The sequence below is a fragment of the Symphalangus syndactylus genome, chromosome 19 (genome assembly GCF_028878055.3).
Source record: "Symphalangus syndactylus isolate Jambi chromosome 19, NHGRI_mSymSyn1-v2.1_pri, whole genome shotgun sequence".
NCBI classification, from domain to species: domain Eukaryota; kingdom Metazoa; phylum Chordata; class Mammalia; order Primates; family Hylobatidae; genus Symphalangus; species Symphalangus syndactylus.
The window spans coordinates 70394375-70406551 of record NC_072434.2 but is presented as its reverse complement, the minus strand read 5'-3'; the positions used below and the strand labels follow the sequence as shown (position 1 = coordinate 70406551).

The 12177-nt window shown below is 49.8% G+C and overlaps 1 protein-coding gene across 2 annotated transcripts in view; it reads left to right on the top strand.

Moving 5' to 3' along the window:
* Positions 1–12177, top strand: part of TMEM63A (transmembrane protein 63A) — a 42014-nt gene that overhangs the window by 3183 nt on the left and 26654 nt on the right. For both annotated transcript variants that reach the window (XM_055234309.2, XM_063613372.1), the window contains exons 2-6: positions 1700–1899; positions 4989–5068; positions 7623–7689; positions 8563–8600; positions 11596–11738. In XM_055234309.2, coding sequence (XP_055090284.1) covers positions 1714–1899; positions 4989–5068; positions 7623–7689; positions 8563–8600; positions 11596–11738 — 514 coding nt within the window. In that variant the 5' untranslated portion in view covers positions 1700–1713. The remainder of the gene's footprint in view (positions 1–1699; positions 1900–4988; positions 5069–7622; positions 7690–8562; positions 8601–11595; positions 11739–12177) is intronic.

Sequence of the window (12177 nt, the reverse complement as noted above, 5' to 3'; positions counted from 1 at the left end):
AGGTGGCCGGGGCTGCTTTTGCCCTTGCCAGAGACCGCTCCAACTGAGGACCTCTCCAACGGGCCCATCCACAGTCCCTCCTTCCCCTAGTGTCTGGTAAGTGTGAGGACAGGAAGGAGGAGGGGTAGGTGGTGGCCTCAAAGTGTTGGGCTGGAGTGTTCCATTGGGTGGTGCCACTAGGGGGTTTTAAAGGGAAGCCAAGAACATCTGTGTTCCAGAGGTCACTCTTGTGACACTCTGTTCAGAGCCAGCAGCCCCATGACTCTGGCATCACAACCCCCACTACCTCCAGCCATTGCCAAGTCTCTTAGAAGGTTGAGAAAGTGACTTGGCTCTCTGTGGGATGCTCCCATGCTCTTGGGCTTTCCACTCATTCACCCTTCCTGTGCTTCCTGTGTGTGTGTGTGTGTGTGTGTGTGTGTGTGTGTGTGTGTGTAGGTGTCCATGTGTGATTGTCCCCAGCACTGCAGGCCTAGGGGTTACCCAACATACACACCTCACCAGCACTACTGGTATCCAAACATCTGTTTGGGTTCTCTGTATCTTCTTGTTCTCAAGATCTTTGTCCCTGTAACAGCTAGAAGCACCAGACTTAGCAGAAACATCCCCTGGGAATTCTAGATTTACCAGATTTGGGCAGGTGGGATCTTAAGTCCAGCCTGAATATGTTCTGGCCCTTCAGCCACAGCATGAGAACTTGGACACTAACTCCCGGGCCTCTGGGGTCAGGGGACAGACACTGGAGATTTCTATTAGCTTCACCAGGGGCGCCAGGAGCCTCAGGAAGGGAAGGTCAACAACCCAGCCTGGAGCAGTGTTTGCTTTGGAAATGCTGGGCCTTGCAGTTAGACTGATGGTACCCAGGAGGGGTATGTGTGTGTGAAAGGGCGGAGCTGGGGGACCCAGAGGTCCCTGAGGAGGCCCTGGGACTCCTGACTCCCTCCCCATCCCTACCCTAGACCACCCCCTTTGCTTTCTCCTCTGTGGCAAAGTAAAAAGAGAACTAGCATCTGAGAGTCAGGACATTGGGTTTGGGATTCAATTCTGCCCTGACCAGCTCCTTAACCTTAACCTTGGGGCAAGTTATTAAACCTCTGAGGCTTGGTTTCCAAGTATAGCAGATGGACCCATCTCTGAGGTCCCAGCCCTGACATTCTGTGAGCAGTGAGAGTGAGGTGTTGTCTGTGGCTCGTGGATGGACCATCGTGAATACTTGGATGTTCCCTTCTTCCCCGTTTGTTTATCCCTGTGTTTTCCGCTTCCTGCCTTTGTGTGCCTTTCTCCCTCTCCCCTGCCTGTACTCTAGATCTGCTAGTGGCTTCTGCAGGAGTGACTTTCCCAACACGAGTCCTTGAGGCTAGAGGAACTTTAGGACTCCCTAAGCCAGCAGCTGCGGCAACTCTGTCCCTCCCTTGCTCCATGTCGCCCCCTCTGGGGATCTGCCCACTGTGTCCTGGATGAGCCATCCACTGTGACCATCTGATCCCCCGAGATTGTCCCATAATGGAGCCATTCTCTGTGGACACTGCCAGGCACGCAGAGGTCCAATGTCTGGCTCTCCCGGACTCCTTGCTGCTGGCTCCCTGTGCCCGACCAGTCCCGGGGGAAATGCCCACCTTTGGCTCCACCAGCACTGGTGGGAACCTGCAAGAAATTTGAGCCCTGAACATCTGCCTTGTCCTGTTGTCCTGTGCTCCAGGGAAGACAGGCACGATGACGGACTCCCCATTCCTGGAGCTGTGGCAGTCCAAGGCGGTGTCCATCAGGGAGCAGCTGGGCCTCGGGGACCGGCCCAACGACTCCTATTGCTACAACTCGGCCAAAAACAGCACCGTGCTCCAGGGGGTCACCTTTGGTGGCATCCCCACTGTCCTGCTCATAGACGTCAGCTGCTTCCTGGTGAGAGCCCTCATGAGTCGTGTCCACTGCCTCAGTTTATTTAAATCCCCCACCCAGGGCCTTCTGGGAAACTTAGATGAGAAGTCAGACATAGCTGGGTTTAAATCCCAACTCTGCTGCTTACCAGCTCTGTGACTTTGGCGTGTTACATAGCTACTGTGCACCTCCCCTTTCTGCTCTGGAAATGGAGATGATAATTCCTACCTCAGAGAATTTTGGAGTTTGGATAAGGCCAGAATACCCACATAGCTATGCCCGTGATTGTTACCATGATTGCGAAGCTCTCAGCCTGTTGTATCTTTAAGGCCCTTGGCAAGGGTCATCTCAAGGGGCTGAGACGTGAACGGAGAGTATGGACTAGAATAGAGCAGCTGCAATTCCCAAGTGTCACCTCCTGTTCCCCTCTGGCATCCCTGGGGTTTTTAAAGAATCAGAAGCTGGGCCAGGTACATTGGCTCATGCCTGTAATCCCAGTACTTTGGGAGGCTGAGGCGAGTAGATTGAGGTCAGGAGTTCGAGACCAGCCTGGCTAACATGGTGAAACCCTGTCTCTACTAAAAATACAAAAAATTAGCTGGGTTTGGTGGTAGGCGCCTATAATCCCTGCTACTCTAGAGTCCGAGGCAGGAGAATTGCTTGAACCTGGGAGGCAAAGTTGCAATGAGCCGAGATCACGCCACTGCACTCCAGCCTGTGCAACAAGAGCGAGACGCTGTCTCAAAAAAAAAAAAAAAAAGAATTAGAAGCTGATTCTTAGAGCGTACCTTCAGCAGGTGGCCTTTCTTTAACGTAGATCTCCGTGTTCACAAAGATGCCTCCAATTTGAAATATGTCATTGTTCTTCCTTATGCAGACTCAACGTTTGCTGGCTGAGATTTATTGGGGTTAAAGTGCCCCTTCTTTTCACAAATGCCATGGGCTGGCCAGTGCCTCTTGATGCTATCTCCTAACATGTAGCAGAGACCATCTGAGTGAAGGGGGCAGATGGCTCTGATGGAGTAAACATTCTCGGACTGCTTGGAGCTGGAGACTAGGCTTGGGTGGGGAACATGGGGAGGGTGGCTTAGGGTAGCAGGGAGGAGTGGGCAGGGGTGTGAGGGTGGATTTCAGAGTTGGTGGGATTAGAGGAGGGTGGCCCTGGGTCTTCAGGGTGTGGAGAGTTTGGCCAAGGTGAGGAGTACAGAGAGGGGGCCTGGGCAGGGACCCTAGGTGGGCTGGCTGGGTATTGTTGCAACAGTGTTGGTTGAGAAGAGAGTCACTCTCTATTGGAGTGTGCTGCCGAAGGTGAATTTTTTTTTTTTTTTTTTTTTTTTTTTTGAGACAAGGTCTCACTCTGTCACCCAGGCTGAAGTACAGTGGCATAATCACAGTTCACTTCGACTTCCTCCTCCTGGGCTCAAACAATCCTCCTACCTCAGCCTCCTGCATAGCTGGGACTACAAGCACATGCCACCGTGTCTGGCTTATTTTTGTATTTTTGGTGGAGATGGGGTTTCATACCATGTTGCCTAGGCTGGTCTCAAACTCCTGAGCTCAAGCGGTTCACCAGCCTTGGCCTCCCAAAGTGCTGGGATTACAGGAGTGAGCCACGGTGCCTGGCCAGGGGTGGATTTTTATTGCAGTAAGTTTTGGGGGTTGGGGAGGGGGGACACATAAGAGCCAGAGGGCCCTGGAGAGCATGGGTTTGTGGGAAGTGTCTGCACTGCACAGGCCAGGGTGGCAGCCGCTGTGGACAGGGAGGGCAAGGCACCTGCTGAGCAGGTTTTGTGGTTTTCCTACAACACGACTCACCTGCCTTTGAAAATATGTCACCAACTTCCTGATTCACCTGAAGAAAATTCCACGAGAACTCAGTGCCTCTGGGGTTCCAGGTCTTCTGGATTTCCTTTAGGAAAACAAAGCCTACCTTCAAAACCCCTGTTTCTGATCAAAGCAGGCAGGGGTGTGCTTACTAAGATGTATTTCTCTACCTCCCTGAACCTCAAAGACAGGGACCCTGTCTAGGGAGGGAAGAGAGGCAGGAACGTGGCAGGGAGCCTGCCAAGGTGGACTGTGGGGAGTGAGGACAGTCTAGAGTGTACAGATGTCTAGAGCTAACCGGCTTAGTCCAGCCCTGAGGTTGCCATTGGACACAAGCTTGCTGAGGTGTCCCAGCTTAAGGAGGCCAAGCCAGCCCGAGCACAGGTTCTCGTGGGGCCTTGCTGCCTGCATGCATGCTCTGTGCCGGGGGATTGCAGGGCCTGCGGGGCCTGCCTTCAGGGGAACCAAACTCAGAGGAAAAATCTGACCATTTCTGGCTCAGCCTGAGGAGGCTCTGCTACCTTGGTTCTGTAATTTAAAATGAAATTTTCTGGCCAGCATGGTGGCTCACGCTTGTAATCCCAGCACTTTGGGAGGCTGAGGCAGGTGGATCACCTGAAGTCAGGAGTTCGAGACCAGCCTGACCAATATGGTGAAACCCTGTCTCTACTAAAATACAAAAATTAGCTGGGCGTGGTGGCGGGCACCTGTAGTCCCAGCTACTCTGGAGGCTGAGGCACAAGAATTGCTTGAACCCGGGAGGGGAAGTTGCAGTGAGCCGAGATCGTGTCACTGCACTCCAGCCTGGGTAACGGAGCGAGACTCCATCTCAAAAAAAAAAAAAAAAAAAAAAAGGAAAAGAAATTTTCTGTAAAGTGAAGAAGGACGCTGGTTCCTGGGGCTGCTCTGGGGCCAGACCTTACCCGCCTGCTCAGGGGCCACTGAAGGCAGAGCAGGGCCCGAGACTGGGCCTTGTGGTGTCACCGCTGCCTTGAGAGCAAGAGGCAGGGCTGACGTGCAGAACTAGGCAGGCTCCAGGCAAGCTTGGCATCAGCGCTGACAGCCTTGGTGGCGTGGGCACAGGTGACAGGGGCTGGTGAAGGGGGTGAGCAAAGCATCCGGGCTACTGAGCTGTGTGGCCTTGGGCAGCTCAGTGCCCTCTCTGGGCCTGGGTGTTTTCCTTCTAGCCCTGCGGAGTGCGGGCAGGTAGGCTTTACCCCTGAGACCTCTGTGTCTCCTAATGAGAAGCCATCCAATATGCTTTTACTTGGTTTCTTTTCTGTTTTTAGTTCTTAATCTTGGTGTTTTCTATTATAAGAAGAAGATTCTGGGACTATGGCCGCATTGCCCTGGTGTCAGAAGCAGACAGGTAAAGACATATCGCCTAGGCTGTGAGCATGTGTGTGCGTACATGTGAGTGTGTATATGTGCGTGCGTGCATATGAGTATGTGTGTACATATGTGTGTGTATAGTGTGTGTGTGTGTCCCTGGAATGGGCTGGGGGCTTATGAAGCCCTCCATGTGGGCAGGACCCACACATGACACTGCTATTAGATTGTGTTCATTAAGTGTATCTACCTGGCCTGTACCAGTAGCTGTTCTCTTTGTTCTTCACCACAGACCCATGAGGTCGGCCTTGCTACCTTCATTGTGCTCACGAAACAAAAAAACAAAAACAAAAACCCAGGCTCAGTGCTCAGCTCCCTCAGGGCTTCTGCTGGGCCAAGGCCATGAACCTTGTTGGCTTCGGACTGGTTGCTTTAGATACTGAGGGCTTTCATCATCCTCTGAAGAGGATGCCCATTTTCTCTCACCTTGAGTATTTTTAAGTGATCATCTTTGAAATTAATTAGCTTGGGGCCAGGGCTGGGTGAGGATCAAGGGCAGCAGAGCCATCAGGGAACTGCCCCACCCTCCTGCCAGGTCAGCACCGGCTTTGGATGAGTCTGTTACAAAGCACAGGCTCCCTCGGCCAGGCCTCAGGTCCTTCCAGTTCTGCATGGGGCCCCAGGATTCTCTGTTCATGTTGCCTGAAGGGTGACAGTAAATTCTGGATCTGCACAACCTGACGTTCCAGCTCCAGCTGGCTGTTTGCACCCAGGATCTTGTGTCAGATGTGGCAATAGGAAGTGAGTGATGAAAACTCAGGGACTGGCCCCAGCTGCCACCCAGAGCCCCCCGCTCTGGGGCTCCTCAGGCAGACCCTCCACTCTCAGGCCCCTCCTGACATGTGGCCTGTGCGGCAGGGTCCTTTGAACTGGGAAGAGGAGGTGTATCTGAAAATGCACTGTCCTTCCCATGATCCCTGCTCTGGGATTTGCTAAAGCCTGAGGTGATGACCTTGGACTGTTGGAGAGAAACTTTTGGGACATCTGATGCATTTACAGCACATTCAGCTGGAAGTGGGGGCCATGTACTCTGGTTGAAAAGACCGGCTGGGGATCAGAGGGTCCTGCTGCATCCCTGGCTGTGCGACCTTGGTCAAGGCCCCAAACTTATTAGGGTCGGTCTCCTTCTGTCCTCTCTTCCCCATGAGGTCACTGTGAAGGTCAAAAGGGACAGTGTCTCTGCAAAGGCTTTTAAAGTTAAGTTTCGTCATGTATTTTGTCTTCAGCAGGGGGACAGCAGAACCAGGAATAGGAGACTAGAGAAAAGGAGTCATGGCCAGGCGTGTTGGCTCACACCTATAATCCCAGCACTTTGGGAGGCCGAGGCGGGTGGATCATGAGGTCAGGAGTTCAAGACCAGCCTCGCCAAGATGATGAAACCCCGTCTCTATTAAAAATACAAAAATTAACCAGGCATGGTGGTGGGTGCTTGTAAGCCCAGCTACTCGGGAGGCTGAGGCAGAGAATTGCTTGAACCCGGGCGGCAGAGCTTGCAGTGAGCCAAGATTGCACCACTGCACTTCCAGCCTGGGTGACAGAGCCAGACTCCGTCTCAAAAAAAAAAAAAAAAAATGAAAAAAAAGAAAAGCAGTCACATATACATATTGCAAACCTCAGATTTATAGTGCATGGGGTGTTTTTATGGGGGTACTCGCAAGAAAGGATCTGATTAAAATGCCACAATATAAAGTGCCATCATTTGTCCACTCTAAAACATATGTTTTGACATTTTCTTGTCTCTGAAATTGGGAGGCATCTTGTTATTGATGGGTGGTCATAGTTTATTTGGCAGCATTTTTTCTTTAGTGTTTCATAAAATAATTATGCAAATTACAACCAGTGGTATCTTAGATTTGATAAAATGTAGTATTCCAAATTTTATTTGATAATATAGGGAAATATGCTATAAATAGGCAACACTTTGAAGTCACTGTAGCTAGACGAGTCACAGTGGTGTGGTTTCTGGGTGTTGACCCCTTGCTATTCATCCCATATAACATAGAGTTTTTTTTTTTTTTTTTTTTTTTTTTTTTTTTTTTTTTTTTTTTTTTGAGATGGAGTCTCGCTCTGTCGCCCAGGCTGGAGTGCAGTGGCACAATCTCAGCTCACTGCAAGCTCTGCCTCCCGGGTTCACGCCATTCTCCTGCCTCAGCCTCTCCGAGTAGCTGGGACTACAGGCGCCCGCCACCACGCCCGGCTAATTTTTTCTATTTTTTAGTAGAGACGGGGTTTCACCGTGGTCTCGATCTCCTGACCTCGTGATCTGCCCGCCTCAGCCTCCCAAAGTGCTGGGATTACAAGCGTGAGCCACCGCGCCCGGCCTGCATAGAGTTTTATACCATGCCTGGGAATGGTCATTGTCCTTGTCTCTATCTTTCACAGAGTGAGTTATATTTTGTCCCAGCCGTCGAGGGCTGGTAGCTTTGGTTCTGAGCTCCAAGAGGCAGCAAAATACTGGACGTGATCTTTTTGACTTTTTTGGCTTTTTTTTTTCTGAGAATTATCTGTCATTTTTTTTCTTTTTGTGTCTCTAGCGAGTCCAGATTTCAGAGATTGTCATCGACTTCCTCCTCAGGTCAACAAGACTTTGAAAATGAGTTGGTTGGTATCTAAGGCACAGTTGTGGTCATGGCCAGGGGGTGGGGATTGGCAATCATGGTTTTGGGGAGGGAGCAGGGCAGATCATGAGTGGCAAGTGCTGGAGAAAGTGCTTTTCTGCATCGACGAAGGCACCTGAACTTGGGAAATACCACAGAAGAGATGGCAGCTGGATGACCCGGGATCTTGAGACTGGATGAACTTGCAGGCGGGAAGGGGTACGGAATCCCTTGGGCTTCCCCAGCACTTCTCTCTCTTACATCTGTGGCTTTGTATGACAGTTAATTATGGACTTGCTGGCTGGATTATGAGCCAGATGTGGGCAGGAGCTCTGCCTTCTCCAGCCCTGTTCCCCAGCGCCTGATGCCTAGTAGGTGTTTAGTCATTGTTGAATGAATTATTGAACAAATATTTGTCTTTCCTAGCTGGATAACAGCCTAGCTTTAGGGGTATTAAGTTTAAGAGATGTGAAGGAAAATAAAACCTACAGACACACTTTCCCCCTAACACCCACTCCAGCGGACCATCCAATCCATTAGGCTTGTTTACTCTCTTTTGCTTCACCTCTTGGTCAGTGATTGTAAACAGTCAAACAGCAGCCCACATCACTTTGCCCAGAGCTGCCCTGAGCTTTCATCAGCTTTTGATCTAAGTTTTGTGATTTGACCATGAAGTTGTCAGGAGATTTTAGCAGGAATTCCAGGCATGTGGTGTATATTGTGAAGTACTAGGCTCATGCTTGCTGAATATGGGATAAAAGCACTGTTTTTTATACAACAGGAGGTTAAATGGTTATTTAATGTCAAAGACAATGATTACATCTGCCTCTCAAAGACACAGATGTTGGAAGCTAATCCCTGTTCTCTCCATTTCCAGGGATGCTGTCCCTGGCTGACTGCCATCTTCCGTCTGCAGTGAGTACACCAGGGGGCAGCTGCTGGGGGGCCTTTGGCTGGTTTTTTTGGGTGTTTGGCCAGTCAAGAGGCACGAGCCAAGATGCTTGATCTTAAGATGGAGTCTCTTAGATACTTTTTAGTTAATGTCCAAAGCAGCATGTGAGGGCTGAGAATCAAGGTGGCCAGGCAGCCCCTGGGGTCAGGAGCAGAGGAAGGAGGCCTGTAGGATTGGAGCCTCCATGCTGGAGGGCACACAGTCCCTGCTGGAGCCTGGGGCTTCCCAAATTGAGCTGGATCCCAAGAGTTCTTGAAGATAGAGGTATACTTTATTTATTTCAACATATTCAGTGGAAATCATATGTTCATCTCTCATAATACTGCACAAACTAATTAAAGCCATTTTTTTGCTTTAATTATTCAATTTAATATTTAACACCAATTAGATGTCAATGGAAGCTCTCCTAGGCAGGTTTGCATGTCTTTGAATTAGTGAAAAGTGAAGAAATACAATATATTCAATTCATTTGGTTACAAGTTTTCTTTTTTTCAATGGGGCCCATGGAGAGAAATCTAAAAGATTATTAAAGGTGATTAAGAGCCAGTTAGTTACCTCTCATGTGGTGGAGGAAGCCAGGAGGTGGGGACTGATGTGAGTCTTGGTTCTCACCTGCTGCCATATTCTATTGAATCTAAGAAGTTATTGTTGTAAGATGCATGTTATTATTATTATTTTTTTTGAGACCGAGTTTCGCTCTTGTCGCCCAGGCTGGAGCGCAATGGCACGATCTCGGCTCGCTGCAACCTCTGCCTCCCGGGTTCAAGCGATTCTGCTGTGTAAGCCTCCAGAGTAGCTGAGATTACAGGCATGTGCCACCATGCCCGGATAATTTTTTTGTATTTTTAGTAGAGACGGGGTTTCTCCATGTTGCTCAGGCTGATCTCGAACTCCTGACCTCAGGTGATCCGCCTGCCTCGGCCTCCCAAAGTGCTGGGATTACAGACATGAGCCACCGCGCCTGGCCCAGATGCATGTTATTTTATATAGCACTAAGAACAAGAAAATGTTGCCAGCTAAGCTACCATCAACTATAACGATAGCTTACACCTCATTTCAGAGGAGTTGAAATATGGCCGGCTGTGGTGGCTGACGCCTGTAATCCCAACACTTTGGGAGGCTGAGGCAGGCAGATCAAGAGGTCAGGAGTTCAAGACCAGCCTGGCCAATATGGTGAAACTCCATCTCTACTAAAAATACAAAAATTAGCCAGGCTTGTGGCAAGTGCCTGTAATCCCAGCTACTCGGGAGGCTGAGGCAGGAGAATCGCTTGAAACCGGAAGGCGGAGGTTGCAGTGAGCCAAGATCGCCCCACTGCACTCCAGCCTGCGTGAAAGAGCAAAACTCTGTCTCAAAAAAGAAAAGAAATATGAAAATGACATCTTAGAATTAATGAAATGTGGTTATATGATGAAATGTGGTGGTTATAGGATGAAATGTTCTGGGCCTCAGTTTCCCCAACTGTAAAAGGAGGCTGAGGATAACATATGCTCAGCCTAATTCAAAGGAATGAATACATGTGAGAGCGTGTTGTAAATGTTTGGTTTGGTAGGAGTTGTTCCCAGGGGAACTGGCAGGAGACAGAGCCCCGTGGGAGACAGTCAACTCTGGTCTGGAATAGGAGGAAGCAGGAGGCGAGTTAGTTTATTTAGAAATGAGAACAATGTAGTTAATTGCAAAGCTTTGTCCTCTAGATAAATAGTAATCAGGACTCATATGAACAGGCATATTTCTGAGCATCTGCTGATACCACGTACAGCACTAGGTGTTTGATGCTTATTATCTCTTGAGTCCCTGCTAAGCCGATGAGGTAGGCAGTGGGCAGTTTCCTTGCTCGAGGTCAGAGGCAGGTAAGCCATGTGACCTGCTCTCAGGTAGAGGCGGCTGCGCTGGATTACATTGTGGTCTGACCGCAAAGCCCATGCTGACATCTTTCAGATCTGCCTTATTGTGATGCAGCCCTTGCCCCCGCTGAGTTCTTCCCAAAGCACTGCTTTCCCAGCCTAGAAGCAGCGCAGAGTGCCCTGCCCCTTCTCCCTCTGTAGCACAGAAGTCTGGCTTGTGTGAACTTGGAATTTTCTGAGTCCCCAGTGGACCCAGAGCCTCCAAGTGTAGCACTCCAAGGGTGGGAAAGGGTGGAGCAAGTCACCTCCCCATCTCTGGGGACACAGGGAGGAGGCCAGGATGGTAGGGATGGACTGGGACTCTTGGCTCCACCTCAGGTCTCCACCTGAGGGGGAGACAGAAAACAGGTGAGAGCCTGGGGCCTGGGCATATTCCCCACTTTATTCTTTTTTTTTTTTTTCTTTTTTGAGATGGAGTCTCACTCTTTCACCCAGGCTGGGGTGCAGTAGCGGGATCTCGGCTCACTGCAACCTTCACCTCCCAGGTTCAAGCAATTCTCCTGCCTCCCGAGTTGCTGGGATTATAGGCATGCACCACCACACTTGGCTAATTTTTTTTTATATTTTTAGTAGAGACAGAGTTTCACCATGTTGGCCACGCTGGTCTCGAGCTCCTGACTTCAGGTGATCCACCTGCCTCAGCCTCCCAAAGTGCTGGGATTACAGGTGTGAGCCACTGCACCCAGCCCTAACTTTATTCTGAATGTGATTCCTTAGAAGCAGGACAGGGCTGTGAGATGACTGTATTTACGTACCTTTCCCACACACGTAACTTGGGCACAAATGTTTCTAGCAACATCAGATGGAATGCTGGTATTCCTTTACCTCGAGTATGGTACAGGGGCTAAGATGGTAGGCTCTAGAAGTTATATCATGTGAAATCCTTAAAGTTATGCAAATTACCTGTGCCTTTATTTCCTCATATGTGAACAAAAATGTGGGGATAACAATCGAACCATCTCATGAGAGTGTGGTGAGGATGATATGAGACACTTCATGCAGAGCCCCGAGGCCTGTTCCACTGCTCATTAAGATTCCTCTGTGTCTTGGCCAGTGATGACCAGATCCTGGAATGGTGTGGGGAGGATGCCATCCACTACCTGTCCTTCCAGAGGCACATCATCTTCCTGCTGGTGGTGGTCAGCATTTTGTCCCTGTGTGTCATCCTGCCTGTCAACCTCTCAGGGGACTTGCTGGGTAATGACCCTCCTCGCCCTTGTCTATGTTGTAATGGGGCAGAGTGGCAGTCCTAGGGAAAGGGCTCACTGTGGTAGACCAGAACCCCAGGAGTCATACCCCAATTCAGATGTAAGATGGTCTCAGGGTGACTCTGAACATTTCCATCTGATTAAAGATCTGCAGCAAACCTAGGCTAAAACTGGGGCCCCAATATTAATGTCTGGTTTTATTTAAATAGGGAAAAAAGCCCCCCAAGATTTACAGAATCAGGGGCTGTCAGAGTCTTTTATACTTTCCTGCCCTCAAATTAGGAGGTCACAATTAATGGACCCAGAAGATATCCATGATACTTAATTAAAATCAGGGTGTGGCATTATATCTAAGGGCAACTGCAAGAATCCACCTTCCAAAATGCCACCATGAATCCACTTAGGATACCCAGTGGTTCCCAACGTTG